Here is an 18,680-nt window from a genome sequence, read left to right as displayed (position 1 = left end):
TAGAATGACTGACCTCTTCTCCGTCAATGCCATCCAGACCTATTTCTCCCAGCTCACCCTGCAGAAGAGAGGCAAGGGGCAAAGGTTCACCAAGGGAAAGGGGAGCCGGAGTGGGGGGACGGATGCTGATGCACCCAGGCCCTCGTGCTCACTGCTGTGGCATGGGGCAATAGCTCCGTACCTTCTCTCCTGGGAATCCCCGAGAGCCCTAAAGAGATTAAAAAAAAAAAGGGAATTAGGGCATTGCTGCTGTCTGTGGGTGATGGTGGGGAAGGGCGCAGAGCCAGGGGTGGCTGTGTGGGGTTTTTCCATCCTGCTTTTCTCCTGCACGAGCCTTCTTCAGCTGCCTCCCAGCCACTTGTGCCAAGGTAAAATATGTGCATCCTGGCTTTTAGCCAGCTGATCCAACAAAAGAGTCTGTTCCTTAGCCATAACTCTTTCTCCACAAATAAATTACTTAGATTACCACTGACTTTTCTCTCTCCCTACGCCCCTTCTTAAATGAATCCAGACCTCAGGGGCAGGACAGAGCCTCAGCTTAGTCCAAGGCTGGACAGCTTTTTAAAGACTCAGTAGCTCAGCTGCAACTGATGGGCTCAGCCCATGCACTCCCCTGCTCCCTGCCAGAGGATCCTGCTGTCGGAGCAAACGGTAGGAAATATCACCTTAACATTGCTGAATGCTACCCATAAATATTGCATGTTTCACCACCTTTCATAGCTTGTGGTGCAGCTGCTGCCTGAAGCTTTGCCCGAGGATCCCCTTTAAAGCAGCAGCCCTGGATCACGCAGGCTCCTTCCAAACCTACCTTGGTTCCTCTGTGCCCGGGGCATCCCTGGAAGCCCTGTGTCCCATTCATTCCTGGAGGTCCACGCTCACCCTGTGGCACGGAGGGGAAAATGCAATGGTCAGGGCTCCCCTGCTGCACAGGGTTCTTCTGCTACATGCATGTTTTGGCAAGCGTGCAAAGTGGTTTGTCCCAACCCATGCGTGTGGAAGCACTGCATGATAATAACAGGAGCCAAAAGAGCATCAGGTTTTGGGGGGTCAGCACCCAGCCACTGCTGCAGGACTGTCCCCACCACCTCCTGCCCGCAGCCTTCATCGTGCAGAGGCCAGCTGTAAGGCTTCACTGCGGAGAGAGACACATCCTTGCCAAGCTCTCAGCTACGAAAGAGCTTCGTGAAATTTCTCCTTCCCTAAAATGGCCATGAGAACCCCTCAGAGCTCGGCAGAGGTGTCTAACCCAGCCCTGACCTTACTCTGACGGCAGCACTTGGCCCCTGCTTGTGATGCTGGAAAAGAGGAGCGCACCATTGCCCCTTGGCCTCGGCCTCACCCTCTGGGCGTGATGTGTGTGGGGTTGTTTATCCCAGGGGTGACGTGGGGCTCGTGAAGTAAGGGTTTGGATGAAACAGTGCTAGTAAGAAATCACGGGACTCGTGTTATCTGTTGCTGTTGTGGGCAGAAACAGGGAGCTCTTCCCTTCGGCTCTCCAGGAGCTCCTCGCTGACCTCCTCCGAGGAGCAGCTGGGGACTGGGCCAACAATTCAGCCACTAGCTGGGGAGGGTACATCCTCCCCCCACATCCCCAGTGGAAAATATCTGGTGAAAAAAGCTCTGAATGCTTTGCTACAGTGAGGTCCCTAGTTTGGGCAGCACAAGCAGAGCAGGGCAATCACTTACCGGCCCTCCTTCATCACCAGGATAGCCTCTGTAGCCAATGTCACCCGTAGCACCCTAGAAGAAAACAGAGCGTTTTGCACTTCAATAGGCCAAAAATGGGGAGGAAGAGGAGCACAAGCTCCGTGCCAGCATCACCCAGTTGCAACCAGTGTCACCCACCCATCAGCACCGCAGTGGACACTGGCACACAGGGACCCTCAGCAGGGGTGCCACCCCCCCCAGATGAAGTGACCCACCTTTTGTCCTACAGGGCCAGGCAGCCCTCTGTCCCCTTCCTGCCCTGAGCACTTGCAATGGACCCCACAGCACGTCCTTTCTGCAATGTTGTCCTGCGGGGAAACACAAACAGCACAACAGAAGGTGTTAGAAACCTGGCAGAGCCCCAGCACCATAAATCCTGCATGGCTTCACACCCATGCAATCACCCCTGTGCCAAGCATAACGTTGGTCCAGCAGCATTTTGGGGTCTCTCCACCTGGAAACAGCCATGGCAGCATGAGAAAGAGATGTGTGTTTGTGGACAGATTAGTTTGTGTGGTTAGGAAAATCAAATCAACATTATCTTTTCTTAATGGATGTCAGAGGAAAGGGTTTAAATGGGAACCAACTAGAGCAGAAAGTCACAGAGGGCATTTAGTAGGAGGTCAGTCCCCAAAACTGTGCCTGTCACTGAAGAGAGCAATCCCATCTCAGAAGAAACAGATCCAGGCTGTGGAATAGGGCAAGAGAAAGTTGTGGCAGTGAGTAGCTGCAACCAGCAACCCACAGGCTGAGAACAATTGGAAAGTACACAGCAAAAGAGAAAAAAAAAAAAAAAAAAAAAGGATACAGTTTCAGAGAAATCACAGCTTGGTTTTGCATCATCCACTAGAAGGAAAAATGCTATTCTTTGCCAAGTACATTGCTGGCTACAAATGCTTCGTGCCAGCTTTGCACATTCACATTTTGAAAGGATTTTCCTAAGTCAACTGAAGTACGTGGGGATCGGCTGAAAACTAGTTCTTGTCCCAAAAAACAAGGTTCACTCCCCAAAGTGTCTGCACTTTGCTTTGCACAGAAGGGCCCAGCAAGGGGTTACCATATCGTACTTGGGGGCTAAACCTAATTTTATTAAACCTGCTGGAAAAGGGGGTTACTGGTGCTGGTAACAGACGTGAAGTTGAGAGAAACTGGACTTAAAAGGGATGACAAGAATTAATTCAATAAACTCAAGTGAGATTATGTACATGGGAGGGAAGTAAATCTCTGAGTTTTTGCCTGGAAGAAAACAAAACTCCTTCATCTGTCAAAACCATATCTAACACACAGGCACTGTATCAGCTCGGGGAATGAAACCTAGAAAGTGGTGCTTCTTTAGCCCTGACAAGGCAGGATGGTGTTTCCCACTCGCTTGTAGTAAGGTTAAGAAAACAACAGTATAAATATAGATGGAGGGTGAGCTTTTTGGCACAGCACTTGTAGAGGGCTTCTTAACCTCTTCTATTCAGCCTAGTCCCATTGGGCTGAATTCTCTGCAGCCTCAGCAGGAGCAGGGCTCCTCTGGGACAGGCACCAGACGGGGCAGTGCCACGATCTGCTGTTAACTCTATTTGCAATGACATCTGTAAAAGGCAGAAATGAGGTAGGGAGAGATGATGGCTGGAGCCAAGAGGGTGTCACTCGGCAATGGTCCAGATCCAGCCTTTTTGGGTTTTCTCCAGCACAACCAGGCAGCACTGCCTGTGCCAAGTCACTTACGAGCTGCTCCGCCAACTCAAATTCCAGGTCCAGGAGATTGGCTCTCAGCGGCCTGTTGTAGGTGAAACCCCGCCCAAACTCCAGCTGCATCACGTCCTCGAGATTCTTCACTTGCTCCAACCCAACGAAGATGAGAGCATTGACACCTGAAAGGGGGTGAAGCAGAAGGAGCTGTGATGGGACGTGGCACTCTGCAGAGCCTGCGCACCCTTGCCTGTGAAGCTGGACTGTTCCCTGCCTCTTCAGCTGCAAACGGAGGTTGTTCAATCAAGAACAAGCTCATTTGGTGCAAATTGCCTGCCTGCTTAGGTGCTTAGGTGCAAAATATCACAGGAAGGTGATGAAGAACAGTAAATGCATGTAGAAATCACTGCTAATTTACTGAAATCCTTGCTATCCAATCCTATTTGTTGCTATCAAAATGTGGCTGATGCATGAGAAATAGTTGTAAAATATATGACACATTAACAGAGGCTATAACTAACTCTTTAAAGAGTAAAAACCTACCTTGTTTATGCAAATCAACTGAAGCAGCACTTAGCTGATCCATCGAGTCATCTGCACCATCAGTAAAATGAATTACGACCTGGGGGAGAAACAAATTTATGCTAGGACCCTGAGCTTTTGGGGCGTGCAGCACAATTGTGGGCAACCTGACGGGTATCCTTCCCAGGGGGCTTTATCCAAGAGGAGATGGGGAAATTGCTATGCCCTTTCCACCTTTGTGAGCCACCAAGTTTTGCATTTCTATGCCAGATTTCTGTACATCATATCATCCAGATGTGAACAGCGTGCAGCCATGTGATGCCTGTGGGCCCTGGCTCAGCCACGGTCAGGGCAACACCTTGACAATGTGCTGGGAGTGAGCAGGTGACCAAAACTCAGGGCTTTATTTATAAATATGCGGCTACTTTATCAACCAAAATTATCAAAAAGCAGCTCTCCTTGTCAAACAGAGACCATCAGAAGTCAGCTTTCCTGTCCAACACCCTCCCACGGGCCTATACTTTGACTTACTTTGGTGCTGCCGGAGGGCGCTGACCTGAACTTGCTCTGGTAGGATTTCAGCGTATCGGCTGTGAGGAAATAGGGCCCGCGGGTACTCATGGCTTGAAACCTCTTGAAGAGCTCAGGCTGGTACTCAGAGAAGTCCAGTCCCTCCACGGGCCCGCCCTGGGCCTGGGCCATGATGGCCACTCTGACGTTAGGCCCCTGGCTGCCAGTGCAGCTGATCTTCTGCATGCGCGTTATTCTGTTCAGCACAGACTCGACGGTGAGCTCCAGCCTCCTCTGGGAGTTGAAGATGTTCTGGCCGTCCCTGACGTCTGTCACATCGAAGCCAAGTATCACGTCTAGGTCGCACTCTGAAAGGGAAATGCGGAAGGAGAAGAGAGGAGGTCATCCCAGCCCCGCTCCAGCAGGGACAGCCCAAGCAAGGTGCCCAGCCCCACATCCTAGCGCCTCCATGAAGCTCTCCAAGGAGGAGACCCCACAGGCTCTGGGCAGCCTGTGCCAGCATTCAGATTTTCCTAATTATTCTGTTAGACATTAGAGCAGATGCTTTCTGGCTAGAGAAATGCCACCGTTTGTTACACAAGTGTTTTGGACTTCCTTCCATCCCAGCAATGATAACCTGGGGAAAAATGCATTTCTTTTCCCATGCAACTGTTGTTTAGCATTGGGATAAGCTGATTAAACCAAGCCTAACAGAAACATCACTGTATTTTCATTAGGCAGCCAAGACTGCTGTCCCCAACAGCTGTACTCAACACAGGGGGGGTCACCCCACCAGCAAAGCACAGGGCAGCCCAGGATATGGGAGGGATCCCTGGCACCTGGAAGGATCAGGCATGGGACACCCTCCTTGCCCTGCAGCAACTGGAGTGACTTTCAGTCAGATCTTTCTGGTGTGGGATGTTGATTTGGGTCAGAAAAATGGTAATTTGGACACTGATGTTTCAATGAGAGAAGAGGAGGTACTTGCTGACACCCCTCACCTGTTCATCTTCACTAGCGCCTCAGTTCTACATAACATCTCCCACATGTCCCAGTGACCCAGAAAGAAAGGCAGCCAAATCATGAGATTGCTTTTCAGGGCACTTTTATCTTAATTTATAACCACTTTTTTTATAACCACAGTTTTATAACCACTAGTGCCCTGGCACTCATATACCCGTCACAAGGTCAAGTGGGCACCCTGAATAATCCAGAAAGAGAAATTCTATTTCCAGCAGATAATGCATGTCAGGGACTGAATGGCTGAGGGGTTCAGCTGGCCTGTGAAAAATACCGTGGGCAGAACAAGGACCATTGCTTTTCATTTTGGCAGTGAACAAGTTGCCCTGCCAATATGAGGAAGTGTCTGTTATCACGTGCCTACCTCGTCAAGGCAGAAATATGGGCTGGACGAGTCCATCAAAATGTGCTGGATCCTAAAAGCCACTGGGAGCAACCTGAGCATGTTATGAAAGCATCATGCATACCTCTTGTAACATCCGTCGTTCCTGGGCACAACTTCTCCTCCATAGCGGCTGCCAGTGTAACCAAGACCTGCTCGTTCAGTTCAGACAGCTCCTGAGCTGTTGACACTCTGAAACTCGTGGCACTCTCGCTGGCCAGCTTGCTGACTTCCTCCAGGTCGATGTTTCGTACGCCGACTGCAAATACCTTGACGCCTTTCTGTGCAATTGCCAAGGAGGCACTCTGCCCATCGTCTGAGGATTTCCCCCCCGTGACGATGAAGGCAATTTGAGGCACCCTCTGGTCAATTCGGCTGCCAGCCTCCTTCACAAAGTGTTTTGCCTGGAGATGCTTGATGGCTGCACCGGTGTTGGCCACGCGGCCACCTTTGTAGATCACTTTGTTGATGGCGTCTAAAATCTGAGGCTTACTAGAGTAATCCTTGAGGAAGAACTCATCAGTGACATCTGAGTTGTACTGCGCCAGTCCTACCTGGATAGAGTCACCATCCTCATAGATGGCATCCACTACGGAGTACACAAACTGGAGGACTTCTTGGAAGTTATCTCTCCCCAGATTAATGGAGCCATCCAGCAAAAACACAATGTCAGCTTGCTTTTTTCCTCCTGGAAAAAAAAAAATATAAAGAAAATACAGTTATTAAACATCGTGACTTTTATAATATTTAAGATGCTTAGTGCTTTGTGAAATAGTTTTTTTTTTCTCTCTCCTTTCAACCTTTCATTGGTCTTTGGCATGATCTTACATCCATACAAGAAGAAAGGTTTATGCAACACATTGATTATGCATCATGTAACATTACTTGTTTTTGTGATATTCTCATCTCTTTTGAAATTTAATTCTATGCTTTCTTTTTTCTTTTTATGCCTAAGAAGACCTACTTCAAAATGGTCTTTAAAGCAATATGACTAAACTGTTGGGAATCAAAAGGAGTTATTATGGAGACATTTACACATTGTACAAATTCTATCTATGCTCAATCCAAAGAGGTCTACAGGATGAATAATAGCAGTCTTACCAGGTCCTAGAGGGCCAGGGGTTTCTGTCGTAGGTATTGGAAGCTCTTCAAGAATATTCTGCACTTTCTTTTCTAAAGTTGGCAGTCCCGTGAAGTCCTGTACTACAAGCACACGGTCAGGATCATTGGTAATGACCTGCAGCTGGTTCCTGTCTACATTCCTGGCTCCTACACCCAGAGGTTTAATAATCGTTGAGGCGATCACGTTAGCAGGCCTGTTGACGTCATCCTGGGACCGATCTCCGAGGATGACAACGAGATGCTGTGGCACTCCATCTTCTATCCTGCTCCCTGCAGACTTGATGAAGTAGTTCTTCACCACATAGTCTAGGGCTTTGCCAGCATTCACAGGGGAACCCCCTCGAAGCCTCAAGCGGCGGATGGCTTGCAACACAGCATTTTTGGATTTGTGGGTTTTCAGGTAGAACTCAGGGAAGACATTATTGCTGAACTGCACCACGCCAATTCGCACTTTGTTTGGCCCAACTTCAAGCTGCTGAACAATTCTGCTGATGAAATCCCGAATGTGAGCTAGTCCATCAGACCTAACGCTGTCAGAGCTGTCGATAAGGAAGACTATGTCCTTTTCATCACCAGAAACTTCTACAGGGAAGAAAGAAGAGAAAGAATTATTTGTGTGCCAAGCCTTTGCTTAAGCTTTGCAGTAGGAGTTCTGTGCTATCCGTTCTCAAGTGATGTAAAACTGCACAACATATTTTAGCCAACTTTAGGCATGGTGCTTTGTGGAGCTTCTCCAGAGGGCTTGTGTGTGAGTGCATACACGTGTTAACAGTCTGCCTAATAAATCTAAGCATGCATTACTCAGAGCCTTATCTGCTTTATTCTTGGACACTCTTCTCTGGATTTGTCAATGTTTCCATCTTTGTTTTGCCCCAGATTTATGTCTGATTTTCCTAGAGAGCTGCTAAATATGCAATTGTAACACATTGCAGTCTTTGACTTTAAAATCGAATTAAATAATGTATTTAGGTACTAAAGCTGAATGTCCACATATCTAAAAGTGGTCTCCTAAAATAGTATGTGTGCTGCCTTTGCTTTTAACTAAGGAAAACCTTAGCTTAGAGGGAAGGGATTGAAAGTTTTTTACCTAGTTGGGCAATATTTACTTGAACAGCAACACAGAAGCAGCTGGTAGTGACAGGGTCTTACCTACAGTTGTGGTCACATCTCCCAAGAGCTGTCTGATTTGGTCCACAGTCAGGGTCTCAATAGGAGCCAACAGCTTCTGTTCAAGGCTGGGCAGCTCCTGGAAGCTGGAGACTTGGTACACATAGTCAGGGCTAAGGGAAATCTGTACCATCTCCTCAGGATCCATATTCTTCGCTACAACCAGAGGTGCCACCCCTACTTGTTTGACTTGCAGCGACGGGAACTCTAAGTCATCATCTGACTTGCGGGAGGAGAGGATGACCAAAAACTGAGGGACACCCTCTTCTATGCGGCTCCCAGAGGGCCGGGTGAAGATGGTCTTTGCCACAAATTCAAGGGCCTCCCCAATGTTCACCTGCTGGCCTCCCTGCGGCCGCAGCCGCCTCACGGCACTTTGCACCTCGTCCTTGGTGGAGTGGGCATTAAGCAGGAACTCCACGTGTGGGTGCTCACTGAACTGGATCACTGAAATCCGGGTGGTGTCGAAGCCCACGTCCAGGTTGGTTACTATCCTCTCGATGAGGTCACGGACAAGGTAGAACTCCTGGGCGGCATAGCGGGAGCCGTCGACCATGAACACAACATCCCTCTTCACACCCGCTGCGGAAAAAAAGGCAGCAGTCAGAGGATGCACCGGGCATTGCCTACAGGGGGCAGCTAAGCTCATCGTCTACATCACTGGCCCGTGCCTTTGGCCACGGGGAGGATGCTCGTTGTTTCTTTCCCCATGATTTCTCCTTTGAGGCCCTGCAGGCAGCTCTGGGTTCAACCCAGAGACTGGACCAATCTGCTAGGTGCATTCCCAGGCAGTGCAAGAATGCAGAACAGCGATTTCCAGGGAAAAAGAAGCAAGAGGGAGCGGGGGAAACGTGGTACAATAATTCCTTGTGGGATCTCCACACAAGGAAATGTAGCTTGGTGATGCTCCTTACTCAGGGCAGGCTGCCAGATAGCCTGGGGCTGCTTTACACTTGGTACCACCCCTCTTTCCTTGGCTTTCTCCTCTAGGACAGCTTCTATCCCATTATTCTCTTAGCTTCTGCTATTTCCAAGAAAACATTTTCTGCAGTGATAATTCAGGTCAAAGCCTGAATTATTGCTGAGTATCACACTGACAAATGGGGCTGGGGGAAAGCAGTCTGACTCTGAAGGGAAGGAACAGATAGAGTAGGATGGTGGACTTCAAAGGGACTTGTCTGGGTTGGGTACCCTTCATCCCTTCAGGACAGGTGTACACTGGCTGGATTTCATTCAAAGCAAGACCAGAAATGGATGATCTGATCCTTTTCCACTTTCCCTTGCCCCTGTGAATGAGCATAGCAAATGTTAGACACATCAGAAGAAGGTCTCACATTTATCAGAAAGGTGACCTGGATTTGCAGTAGTGTGAAGGTTTCCCTGTAGCATCTAAATGTCGCAATTTCCATTCCGGGAGGAATAGTATGGACTGAAATAACAGTCCATTGACTTTAAATAAGATTAAAGTCCTGGAATTCACTTTGTGTACCTTCCATGTGGATACAACATGGACCACTTTGTAGGACCGCGATTAAACGTGGCTCAGCTAAATAACACAGCTCCTACTAACCCTACGTACACCAAAAAAAACACATTGACAATGAGATCAAGATGGGTGTGTAACCGTGACCATCTTTGCTTTTCTGTTTGTGTTGCAACCATGATGTTACTAAACATCATATTTTGCCGCTGGCTCTCGGTGCAGACACAAACATCTTCTCACCTGGGCTGGGTGATGTAAAAACCAGATCAGGGGCAAGTGACTCTATTTCTTTCTTGGTCAGCCGGATGACTCTGTTGGAGACGACCTGCTGCACTGAATCCAGCTGGCTGAAGTCAGGGACAGAGATAGCAAAATCTGGGAGGAATGAAATCGTCTGCAGCTCCGTGAGGTCAGCATTTCCAATCCCAATGCCGAAGGGCACGGTGCCGCTCGTCTTGAGGACCACCGAGGGCCTCCTCACGTCATCCTGGGACCGGTCAGCAGTGAGAAGAATCAGGAACTGCGGGACACCCTCAGCTATCCTGCTGCCGCTCGACACCGTGAACACATTCCTGATGAGATAGTCGAGGGCTGCTCCGGTGTTCAGAGGAGATCCTCCCATAACTGTCAACCCCTGGATGGCACTGACTATATCTGCTTTGTCTTCATAGGCATCAAGTAAGAACTCGGGTTGTACGGCATTGCTGTACTGCACGATGGCAACACGGACCTTGTCACGGCCAATATCCAGGCTTTCAACAACTCTTTGGACAAAGGTCTTCAGCAGAGGGAAACCTCTTCTGACACCATCCGAGCCGTCGATTAGAAACACCACATCCTTCTTCTCACCTCTCTCAACTACTGTTTGAGACAAGTAAGGGAAGGGGGGAATAAGTGAGATTCTCTTTGGAAGTGATTATCATTACCTGAACATGCTGAACCGAAGGAGTGCAAGAGTCTGGGGAGGGGAAGGCGAGGTGTCAGAACAGGCAGTTTGGTTCCTTTGCAATCAGATGTAGTCCCTGGTGAAGAGGCAGATGGGTGGAAGTTGGTGGAAACCACAGTGCAACGTGTGCTGTGCCTTACCCACCAAGTCATAGAATCATAGACCCATAGGAAATAGGGTGCCAAGGGCCTCCGGGTGCCATCCGCTACCTAAGGCCAGGAGAGTCTGGGATATCAGGGACTTTTGCTCCCAGAGAAGCCTGAGTTTCAGAAGAAAATGTCTTCAGAGGTTTACTGTCGTGAGGGTGCTCACAAGGAGCCAATGAAGAGAGAGACAAAAGCTTTCCTCAAGCATCACCAAACTTAGAGATAAATGATCCTGCACATGCTCAGACAAAATAAGAATTTACTGGAAAGCACATCCAACTGAAAATGCTGAAATGTTTTTCTAAAATACAAGTCACTGTGTTTTATTTTTTTTAAAGGTTTGACTTCAAGCACAAAGAGTAGTAATTGTGAGTAAACATTTGTTTGTTTTTTTTTTAAAACCACAGTGGTGAAATCTCAGAGATCTGAAAACAGTTGATGAGTGCTGCTGTTGACTAACAGAACTGCAAAACTTTGGCTCAGCAAAGCAGAAAATGTCACAGAGTCACAAAGGCTGAACAGGACAATGTCATCCCCCAAAGTGTCATTGTCTTGTTTATAGCAAGGTCAGCGGGACAATGGGAGCACCATCCGTTCCCCTGAAGAAAATATTAAATGCCTGTTTATGAATGCTATAAATATAAAGAGTTGAGAGCAAGAGTTGAGTATAAGAGCACAGCTGAAGTCGTAATACAGACTTCAGACCAAATTAATTACTTAGGAGGAATGTCAGAAACTTGGTAGGTTAACATATAGGACTGGAATAGTCATATAGTTTGTTGAACAACAGAGGAAGGAAGATGGAGCAGATACTGCCTGGTGTATCCAAGTTCCATACCCTTCCTCTGAAGTTCAGGAGCAGAGAAAAAGTGTTCTAACGTAAGACTCTAGGTAGAAGATAAAAGAGAAATATTATGCATACTCTTGTGAGGTGGTTCTCTTTTATCCAACAACATTAGGAAAATTAAGTGGATGCAGCTACTGGTGAGCTGTTAGTGGAATCTGTTATAGTACCTGGTTGTCAAAGGGATTTTAAGCCCCTCTTCTGGGAAAGGGTTGAAAAAGAATACAAGCTTCTTAATAGCATTTAAGGAAACCTAGCTACCCCTCTGAAAAGTGAAGTAAATCAGGAGCTCTTCACTGACATGAAGCATGAGAGGATTCACATAGAAGTGTAAATGGGATTGGATTGCTAAGGAGTAGTATTCCAAGCCAGCACCAGCAAAATCAGAAAGGCCACAGGCACAAAATGAGATCCAGCAAGAAACATCCACAGTAGCAAGAGTTTGTTTTGTAAATACTTTACAATAAAAGGAAGATCAAAAATAGAGTTGGCCTTCTACTCAGTGAAAGCTCTTGATAGATGATGTCAACGTGGGCAAAATGTTTAATGCCTTTGACATCCACCTCCCATAAAAAGTACAGCCTGCAGCTGGCTGACACAATTCCTTCCAGCAACAAAGGGATATGGTTTCTGTCTCACTTAAGAAAAGATCAGGCTAAGAATACTCAGATATACCTAAGTATAAACTATTTTTGAAACAAATTGAGCCTGATGAACTTCTGACTGTGGCACCGAAAGAATAGTAGCACTCCCCTAACCATTGGTAATTCCCTCTGAGATCTTGTGGACTGGATGAGGAGCAAGAAGACTGGTAAAAAGCAAATGCAGTGCCTGTCTTCAAAGATGCAGGAAAGTAGATGGAGTACAGATGAATCAGATAAAGTTCAGTTGCCTTCAAAAAAAGCAACCACATGGCCCAAAATTATTAAACAGTTTGTAGACACCTAAAGACAACATGGTGTGTAGCAAGCAAGACTGAATAGTCAAGAAATCATCATCTCAAGCCATTCTGAATTCCCCTAGGATGACACAAGCAGCTTTTTAACAGAGAGGATGTAGACATCAAATTTATTTACTTAACGAGGTCTTGATATCATCTTCCCCATCAATCTCATATAGATTCAAAAAGACATTGACAAAACAGAAATAGTTTGAAAGGGGAGGACACAGTTCAAGAGCACCAGTTGCCTTAGTCTGCATTGAGGCAGAAGCAATCTGCACAAATATGGGAAGGGCAACAACTTCACTGGGAAAGGATGAGGTAAGATAAGACCAGGTCATTTGGTGCAGGTTGACATCAGAGAAACAAGGGTGAAAAGCTAGAGAGCCTACAAAACCTACAAGGAACAAATGAGTGAGATAGGTACGCAGCTAGAGACATGAGGACTGAGAAAAGACATGGCAAATTTGAGGTGAATGAAAGACTGTCAAACATAACACAGAAATGAGCTGACACGCGTGTCTCTGCTGAGCTTAAAGAGATGTAAAAGGCTTAAACTGTGACTAGGAAGGCAGAGGTTAAGGGAAACCATCTACTGACAAGGATATTAAAGCAATTGCACAGGTTGATTAGGGATGTCAGGGAAATCTCCTCCACTGGAAGATTTTCAGAACAGATTAGAAAAATGACAGACAGTCCTGGATGAGCAGATCTTGTTGGGGACAAGGGGATGTAGCAGATGGCACCCTGAGATCACTTCCAGCCCTATTTCTTTTTTATGTTTCTATGATTCTAAGTCCATCTGCCCAGAACTTTTACAGAGAGGTGATGCAGAAGTCATTACACCTTTCCTTGTCTCCTCCTGCTGTTGGGAGACAGGTCAATTCTCAAATTAGGGCTGCCTTTGGGAAATCACACAGATGGACACGGATAATTTCCAGTATTGCAGTGTCAATTTCTGTTTGTGGCCATGTGATTCTTTTCTATGTTCTTTAATGAATCCATATTCATTTACTGAGCTTGTAAAGGTAACTGAGTCAAGACCATCTAATTTATTGGTGCTTGTAGAAAACGTAGAAACTGCCATCACATCCCTTAAGAAGTAACAGAACAATAAACAGAGCTCCTCCAGAAAAGGGAGAATGGAAAGAGGAACTGAAATAAGCCTTATTTTTTTCCTTCTAGCCCTTGCCCAGCACAGCATGTCAATTTATTTAACTGGGACAATGACTGTCTGCTACTTCACGTTTGTACCATGTTTTGCACACCAGTAACAGCATCTACTGCAGCTCTTGCAGCTAACAAAAGGCTTTTTCCTTTGATCACTTATCTGTAAAACTGAGTTTGGACTTCAGTGCTTTGCTGGATCAGACCAGAGGAAAATCCAAGTAAAATAGCAATTTCTACGTAATCATTTTTAAACGTCACCAGGCCAAATTGCCCCAGTTACCAAAGAGAAGAGGGCATGTAAATGGTGTTTCTCAGCCTCCTGGAAACCACAGAAACCCTGGGTCCCTGTACCTGTTGGCTGAAGCTGGATAGTTTTCAACAGGTTCACTATATTTGGCTGAAGCTCTGAAATCCGAGAGAGGGAATCAACGTTCAGAATGAATTGTGGGGCATAAACTATCCTTTCCAGCTCTACAGGGTCAGCATTTTTGGCTTTGATGGCAAAGGTCACAACTCCCGCTTGTTTCAGAGCATCGGATGGTTGCTCCACATCATCGGATGATCTCCCAGCAGCGAGGAGGACCAAGAACTGGGGAACTCCTTCTTCAATCCTGCTTCCAGCTTCCTTGACAAACAGCCTCCTTATGGCTTCCTCTAGCGCAACTCCAATGTTCAGTTGCTTCCCAGTTTTTAACCTCATCCTTTTCACTTTCAGAAGCATGTCTTGCTTAGACGGAAGTTCAGAGAAGTCAAATTCAACTTGGATGTTGTCACTGAATTGAGCTACAGCTACTCGTGTGGCATCGGAACCCACGTTCAGCTCAGAAATGACTTTGTGTACAAAGTCCCGGACGGCAGGAAAGCTACCCAAGAGGTTGGCTGAACCATCAATCAGGAATAAAATATCTTTCTTGCTTTCTAGAATAAATTCACAAATGAAAAGAGGGGAAAAAAAGATATGAAGGCATTTTTCTTCTTAAATGTCATCCTAGAAACTTCTCTATTACCTGGATTTCAACATGCAAAGCAAGTGATTATCATTTCCCAAAGTATTCAAAGGCTACAAGATTAAACAGTACCTTTGCCGTATTTATCTGAAGGGGAAAGGAAAACAAGGACACCTCATCTAAGACTCAGTAAATTCAGGCACCAGAATCTCATATCATATACTGTATCATATCATATCATTTCAGTCATATTGTATAATGGGCAATATTGATAATCGTATCAGAATAGGCCAGTGACATCTCTGTTCTAGCAACCTGCTGACAATACAGGCATGAAGTACAACAGCAGTGGAGCATTTTTTTCTATTTAAAGATTCATTAAACAATACATAGACATTAATTAATTTATACGTATATATATACATAGAATATTTTCTGTATTCTCTTAAAGTACTTCTCTCAGTTGCATTACGAGGCAGTCAAATCCAGAAGTGAGTTATGACTTTGGGAGGAGAAAATTCCTTTTACCTGTTTCCATTTGATGACTTTTTAATTTCATTGAATGTCCAAGGCACAACCAAGCACCTCATATTTTTGTACCTTAACATCTTTTGTGTTAATCATCTCCTTTCCACACTAAACAATCCTGGATGTTTTTGTCTTCATATGCACATAGCCAGAATAAGAGAGTTAGTGAGCAAACACCTGTTTAAAAAGGGTTAAACTTGATAACAGTTTTTGAGCTGAAGGTTAGAGACTAACTTTGAATTCAAATTCAGCCTCTGTGACAGCCTGATAATATCACTTCTTCAGTGAGGCTCTGGGAAGTGATTTATCTACCTGTACACAGCTAGACCTTTGCTCCTCTATGCTCGTTATCACTACTTTTACCTTTCCACACCACACCTTGTGGCCAAAAGGACGTGCTCCCCTTGCCTGAGCTAGTACAGGCAGTGCACTTGCAGGTTGTGATGTTATTATGGCGATAGAAAGGGAACACCTGGACAAGTGACTAGTGGGCAGAGACTCACTCTGGTTGTCCTTCAGTCCTGACTTGCCTAAAATTGTGCTGTCTTTAGAGCGTGCTAGCAATGACTTCAACAAAATGAAGAGCTGACTGTGTCAGGCCACATATTTAAGGTTAAGTACAGTCCTAAATGCTTTGATGACTTGGACAAGCGTGAAGGTGTACACTGGGAACAGTCAAGAGAAACATAGTTAACTCAATGCAGTCAACATGAAGGAAGGTATATATTACCTGTTGGGGCGAGTGGAACCTCCTCCACACCTCCACTAACATATGTTGTTATAGGCTTATTTAACTCCTGGGGTAAAGCTGTCAGATCACTGAAATCATCCATAAAATATACCATTCTTGGATTAAATGCAATCTGTTCAAGCTCTGCCTTATCCGCATTCCTAACTCCAACAGCAAAAGTCAGCACTCCGGCCCGAGCTAATTCATTGGAAACTTGCAAGAAGGGATCGGCAGACTTCCCTGCCGTCACCAGGACTAGGACCTGTGGCACTTGTTCATTTATTCTGCTCCCACCAGCTTCAGTGAAGTGATTCGAAAGCACAAAGTTCAGTGCAGAGCCAGTGTTCAGCACTGACCCCCCCTTGGGCCTCAGCTGCCCCATGCGTTGAATTATGTCTGATTTGGTTTGGTATGAGTATAGAGAGAACTCGGTTTTAGGAGTGTCACTAAATTGTACTAAGCCAACTCGGATTTTGTCGCTTCCGACATCAAGGTAGTTAACTAGGGTCACAACAAAGTCACGCACAAAGGGGAAGTTGGCATTTCCGACGTTGAGTGATCCATCCAAAAGAAAGATGATATCCCTTTTGGTTACTTGAACTGCAGTAGAGCACAGAAAACAACATGAGACATCATAGAAAACAAAATAGATTTTTTTCATGTGTGCATACAGCATGCACCGTACACACATGTAAACCTTGTTAGGAGGAAGGCGGAAGTGGGGAACAGAAAGAGAAGAGAAAGACTGTGATTAGCAAACAACAAATAACGAGGACCTTGCTGGACAACACTCAGTTTGGCAGAGAAGGTTTCTGACTCAAGTTGAAAAGTCTTTAAGCATCAGGTTTATCAACAGGGCTCAGTCTCTGTTATGGCAGATGATTTTGAAGGCTGCTAGTGCCAGAGTTGCATGTTCTGGGCCATATCTTTAGCTGGCAGAAGCTTCCTTGATTTTGGTGGAGCAACACTGAATTATGTCTGTGGACACCCTGCTGATCGTCATGGGTTTGCTTGGGGCTTTCCACTGCAACTTTAGCTAATGTTTCTGCTTTTTGGCACGTAAAGTATTGCTTGACACCCAACACTACCACCCCCTTGCTAAGACTTCCCCCAGACATCCCTGGACACGAAGGACCGTGTCCTGCCCCCGAGCAGTGACTGCTGCAGCCATGCTACCCTTGTGCTGTGTGGCCAGCAGCGGCTTGCCCGCAGCGCCAAGCAAGGCTCTGCGTCCATGGGAAAACTCTTCTACCAAGTAACCAATTTGGCTGGTATTTTGAGTGGGTATTAAAAATAGCTTTTACTATTGGCTTAGAGAAGTTGGTCTGGATGAGGCTGCAACGGCTGCTGGAGACATCTGCCTTTCCGATGACAGCATTTGGTGCAGAAAACTGCATTTTGATCTCTGCAGTTACAGACATGCATGTAGCAAGCTGTAGGAAGGGGAAAACTCTCCACTTTTGCCAGTAACTGGCCAGTTCTCAGCTCCTTCTTTAAGGCTAAACTCATCCTAGACTGTCTCCCAGCATTTGAGACCTGAGACATAGATATGCAATATCACTCCAAAGACATTTCAAGTTCTCCCTTATGCTTTTTTTCTCTTAATACGTCATGGCCAGATGACTGACCAAAATACTGAAACTTTAAGGTCTCAGAGAAAGACAAGCTGGCTCTTCCAGTGTACCTGTGGATGCCTTCCTCCAAATAAGTTATCTGAGAACATACTTATGCCCATTGCTAATGGTGTTCGATATCTTTCTGTTTTATCCCAATTACCTATGGATATATGGCTACATTCATCCATCTCTCTGGCTGGGCTTGTCACTGTAAGCTTGCTGTCCTAGTACTGAGATATTAAAAACAGAAGTGAGAAGAGGGCTCTTTGGATTACAGGCATTGCTCTCAGATTCACAGATTGTCTTGGTTTTTTGTGTTTTTAATTGTTCCCAGAACAGTTTCATTCAAGGCCCAAGGTGAGAGAATATCTTTAGATAATCTAGTCAAAATGTAACAGACAGCCCAGCATCATAATTAGTTTAGTTACTAATAATAGTCTGTTTACAGAGTGGGATATGTTTACTTGCTTATTGCAAATGTGTGTAGCTGTGAGTACAGTCAAGCAAAAGGAGTAGAAAAAACATAGGCTGCATGAATAAGCTTTAAAGAACAAGGAAGTTTAGGAACATTTTTAATTTGCATTGAAAAATAAAAATGTCGGGTTTGGTATATAGCCATGCAAAACTGTATTAGCAGGAAACACATTCTGAAAAAGCTTATTAAATAAGTCTCGTGATATTCATCTTAATTAAGGACAAGTATCAGCTAACTAATTTTAAAATGTCTGCTCTTTGTGTAGATCAGTCATTGGCTTTAAATTTTTTAAGGACCTTTTCAAAAATCCATTTTATTTTGTCCTGTGGTTTATAATTTTAAATTACTTGGGGAAACTAGAAAAAAGAACGTGGACATAGTTTGACACTCACTTAAGCCAATGGGAATCTTACTCTTGACCTTACTGGGAGCTGGAAGAAGTCCTATTTTACTAATATTCATATGCCATGGGACAGAATTTCAAGGTTCAAATATGATCTAGCACGACAAGAATTCAATCTCGAGCATCTCTACTGGGGACAAATCCTGAGAAATCTGGTATAAAATCTCTATGCAGATAAAACACCTTCTGAAATACCAGAAAACTTCCTCAGAAGACATGACTTTAGCTACTGGATTGCTTCCAAGTCTACTGATGTCAATGGAAAGAGCATGTAAAAAGAATCCACTGGCTTCACAGCACTTTGAATAATCTTCTAAACAGATTAAATTAAAGTCAACACTA

The 18,680-nt window shown here is 45.5% G+C and overlaps 1 protein-coding gene across 12 annotated transcripts in view; it reads right to left on the bottom strand.

The window, feature by feature from the left end:
- COL6A3 (collagen type VI alpha 3 chain) overlaps window positions 1–18,680 on the bottom strand; it is a 56,313-nt gene that overhangs the window by 19,888 nt on the left and 17,745 nt on the right. For 8 of the 12 annotated variants that reach the window (XM_080600128.1, XM_080600133.1, XM_080600134.1 and 5 more), the window contains 14 exons: window positions 15,845–16,444; window positions 13,991–14,557; window positions 9,834–10,454; window positions 8,093–8,692; window positions 6,923–7,525; window positions 5,907–6,509; window positions 4,441–4,787; window positions 3,931–4,009; window positions 3,424–3,569; window positions 1,923–2,015; window positions 1,687–1,740; window positions 809–880; window positions 182–208; window positions 14–58 (listed from right to left, as the gene is read on the bottom strand). In XM_080600128.1, coding sequence (XP_080456254.1) covers window positions 14–58; window positions 182–208; window positions 809–880; window positions 1,687–1,740; window positions 1,923–2,015; window positions 3,424–3,569; window positions 3,931–4,009; window positions 4,441–4,787; window positions 5,907–6,509; window positions 6,923–7,525; window positions 8,093–8,692; window positions 9,834–10,454; window positions 13,991–14,557; window positions 15,845–16,444 — 4,457 coding nt within the window. The remainder of the gene's footprint in view (window positions 1–13; window positions 59–181; window positions 209–808; window positions 881–1,686; window positions 1,741–1,922; window positions 2,016–3,423; window positions 3,570–3,930; window positions 4,010–4,440; window positions 4,788–5,906; window positions 6,510–6,922; window positions 7,526–8,092; window positions 8,693–9,833; window positions 10,455–13,990; window positions 14,558–15,844; window positions 16,445–18,680) is intronic. The other 4 variants (XM_080600132.1, XM_080600138.1, XM_080600129.1 and 1 more) reach the window with 4 other exon arrangements.

The sequence above is a fragment of the Anser brachyrhynchus genome (assembly GCF_964034855.1).
Source record: "Anser brachyrhynchus genome assembly, chromosome: 7".
NCBI classification, from domain to species: domain Eukaryota; kingdom Metazoa; phylum Chordata; class Aves; order Anseriformes; family Anatidae; genus Anser; species Anser brachyrhynchus.
This window is presented reverse-complemented; position numbering and strand designations above follow the sequence as displayed.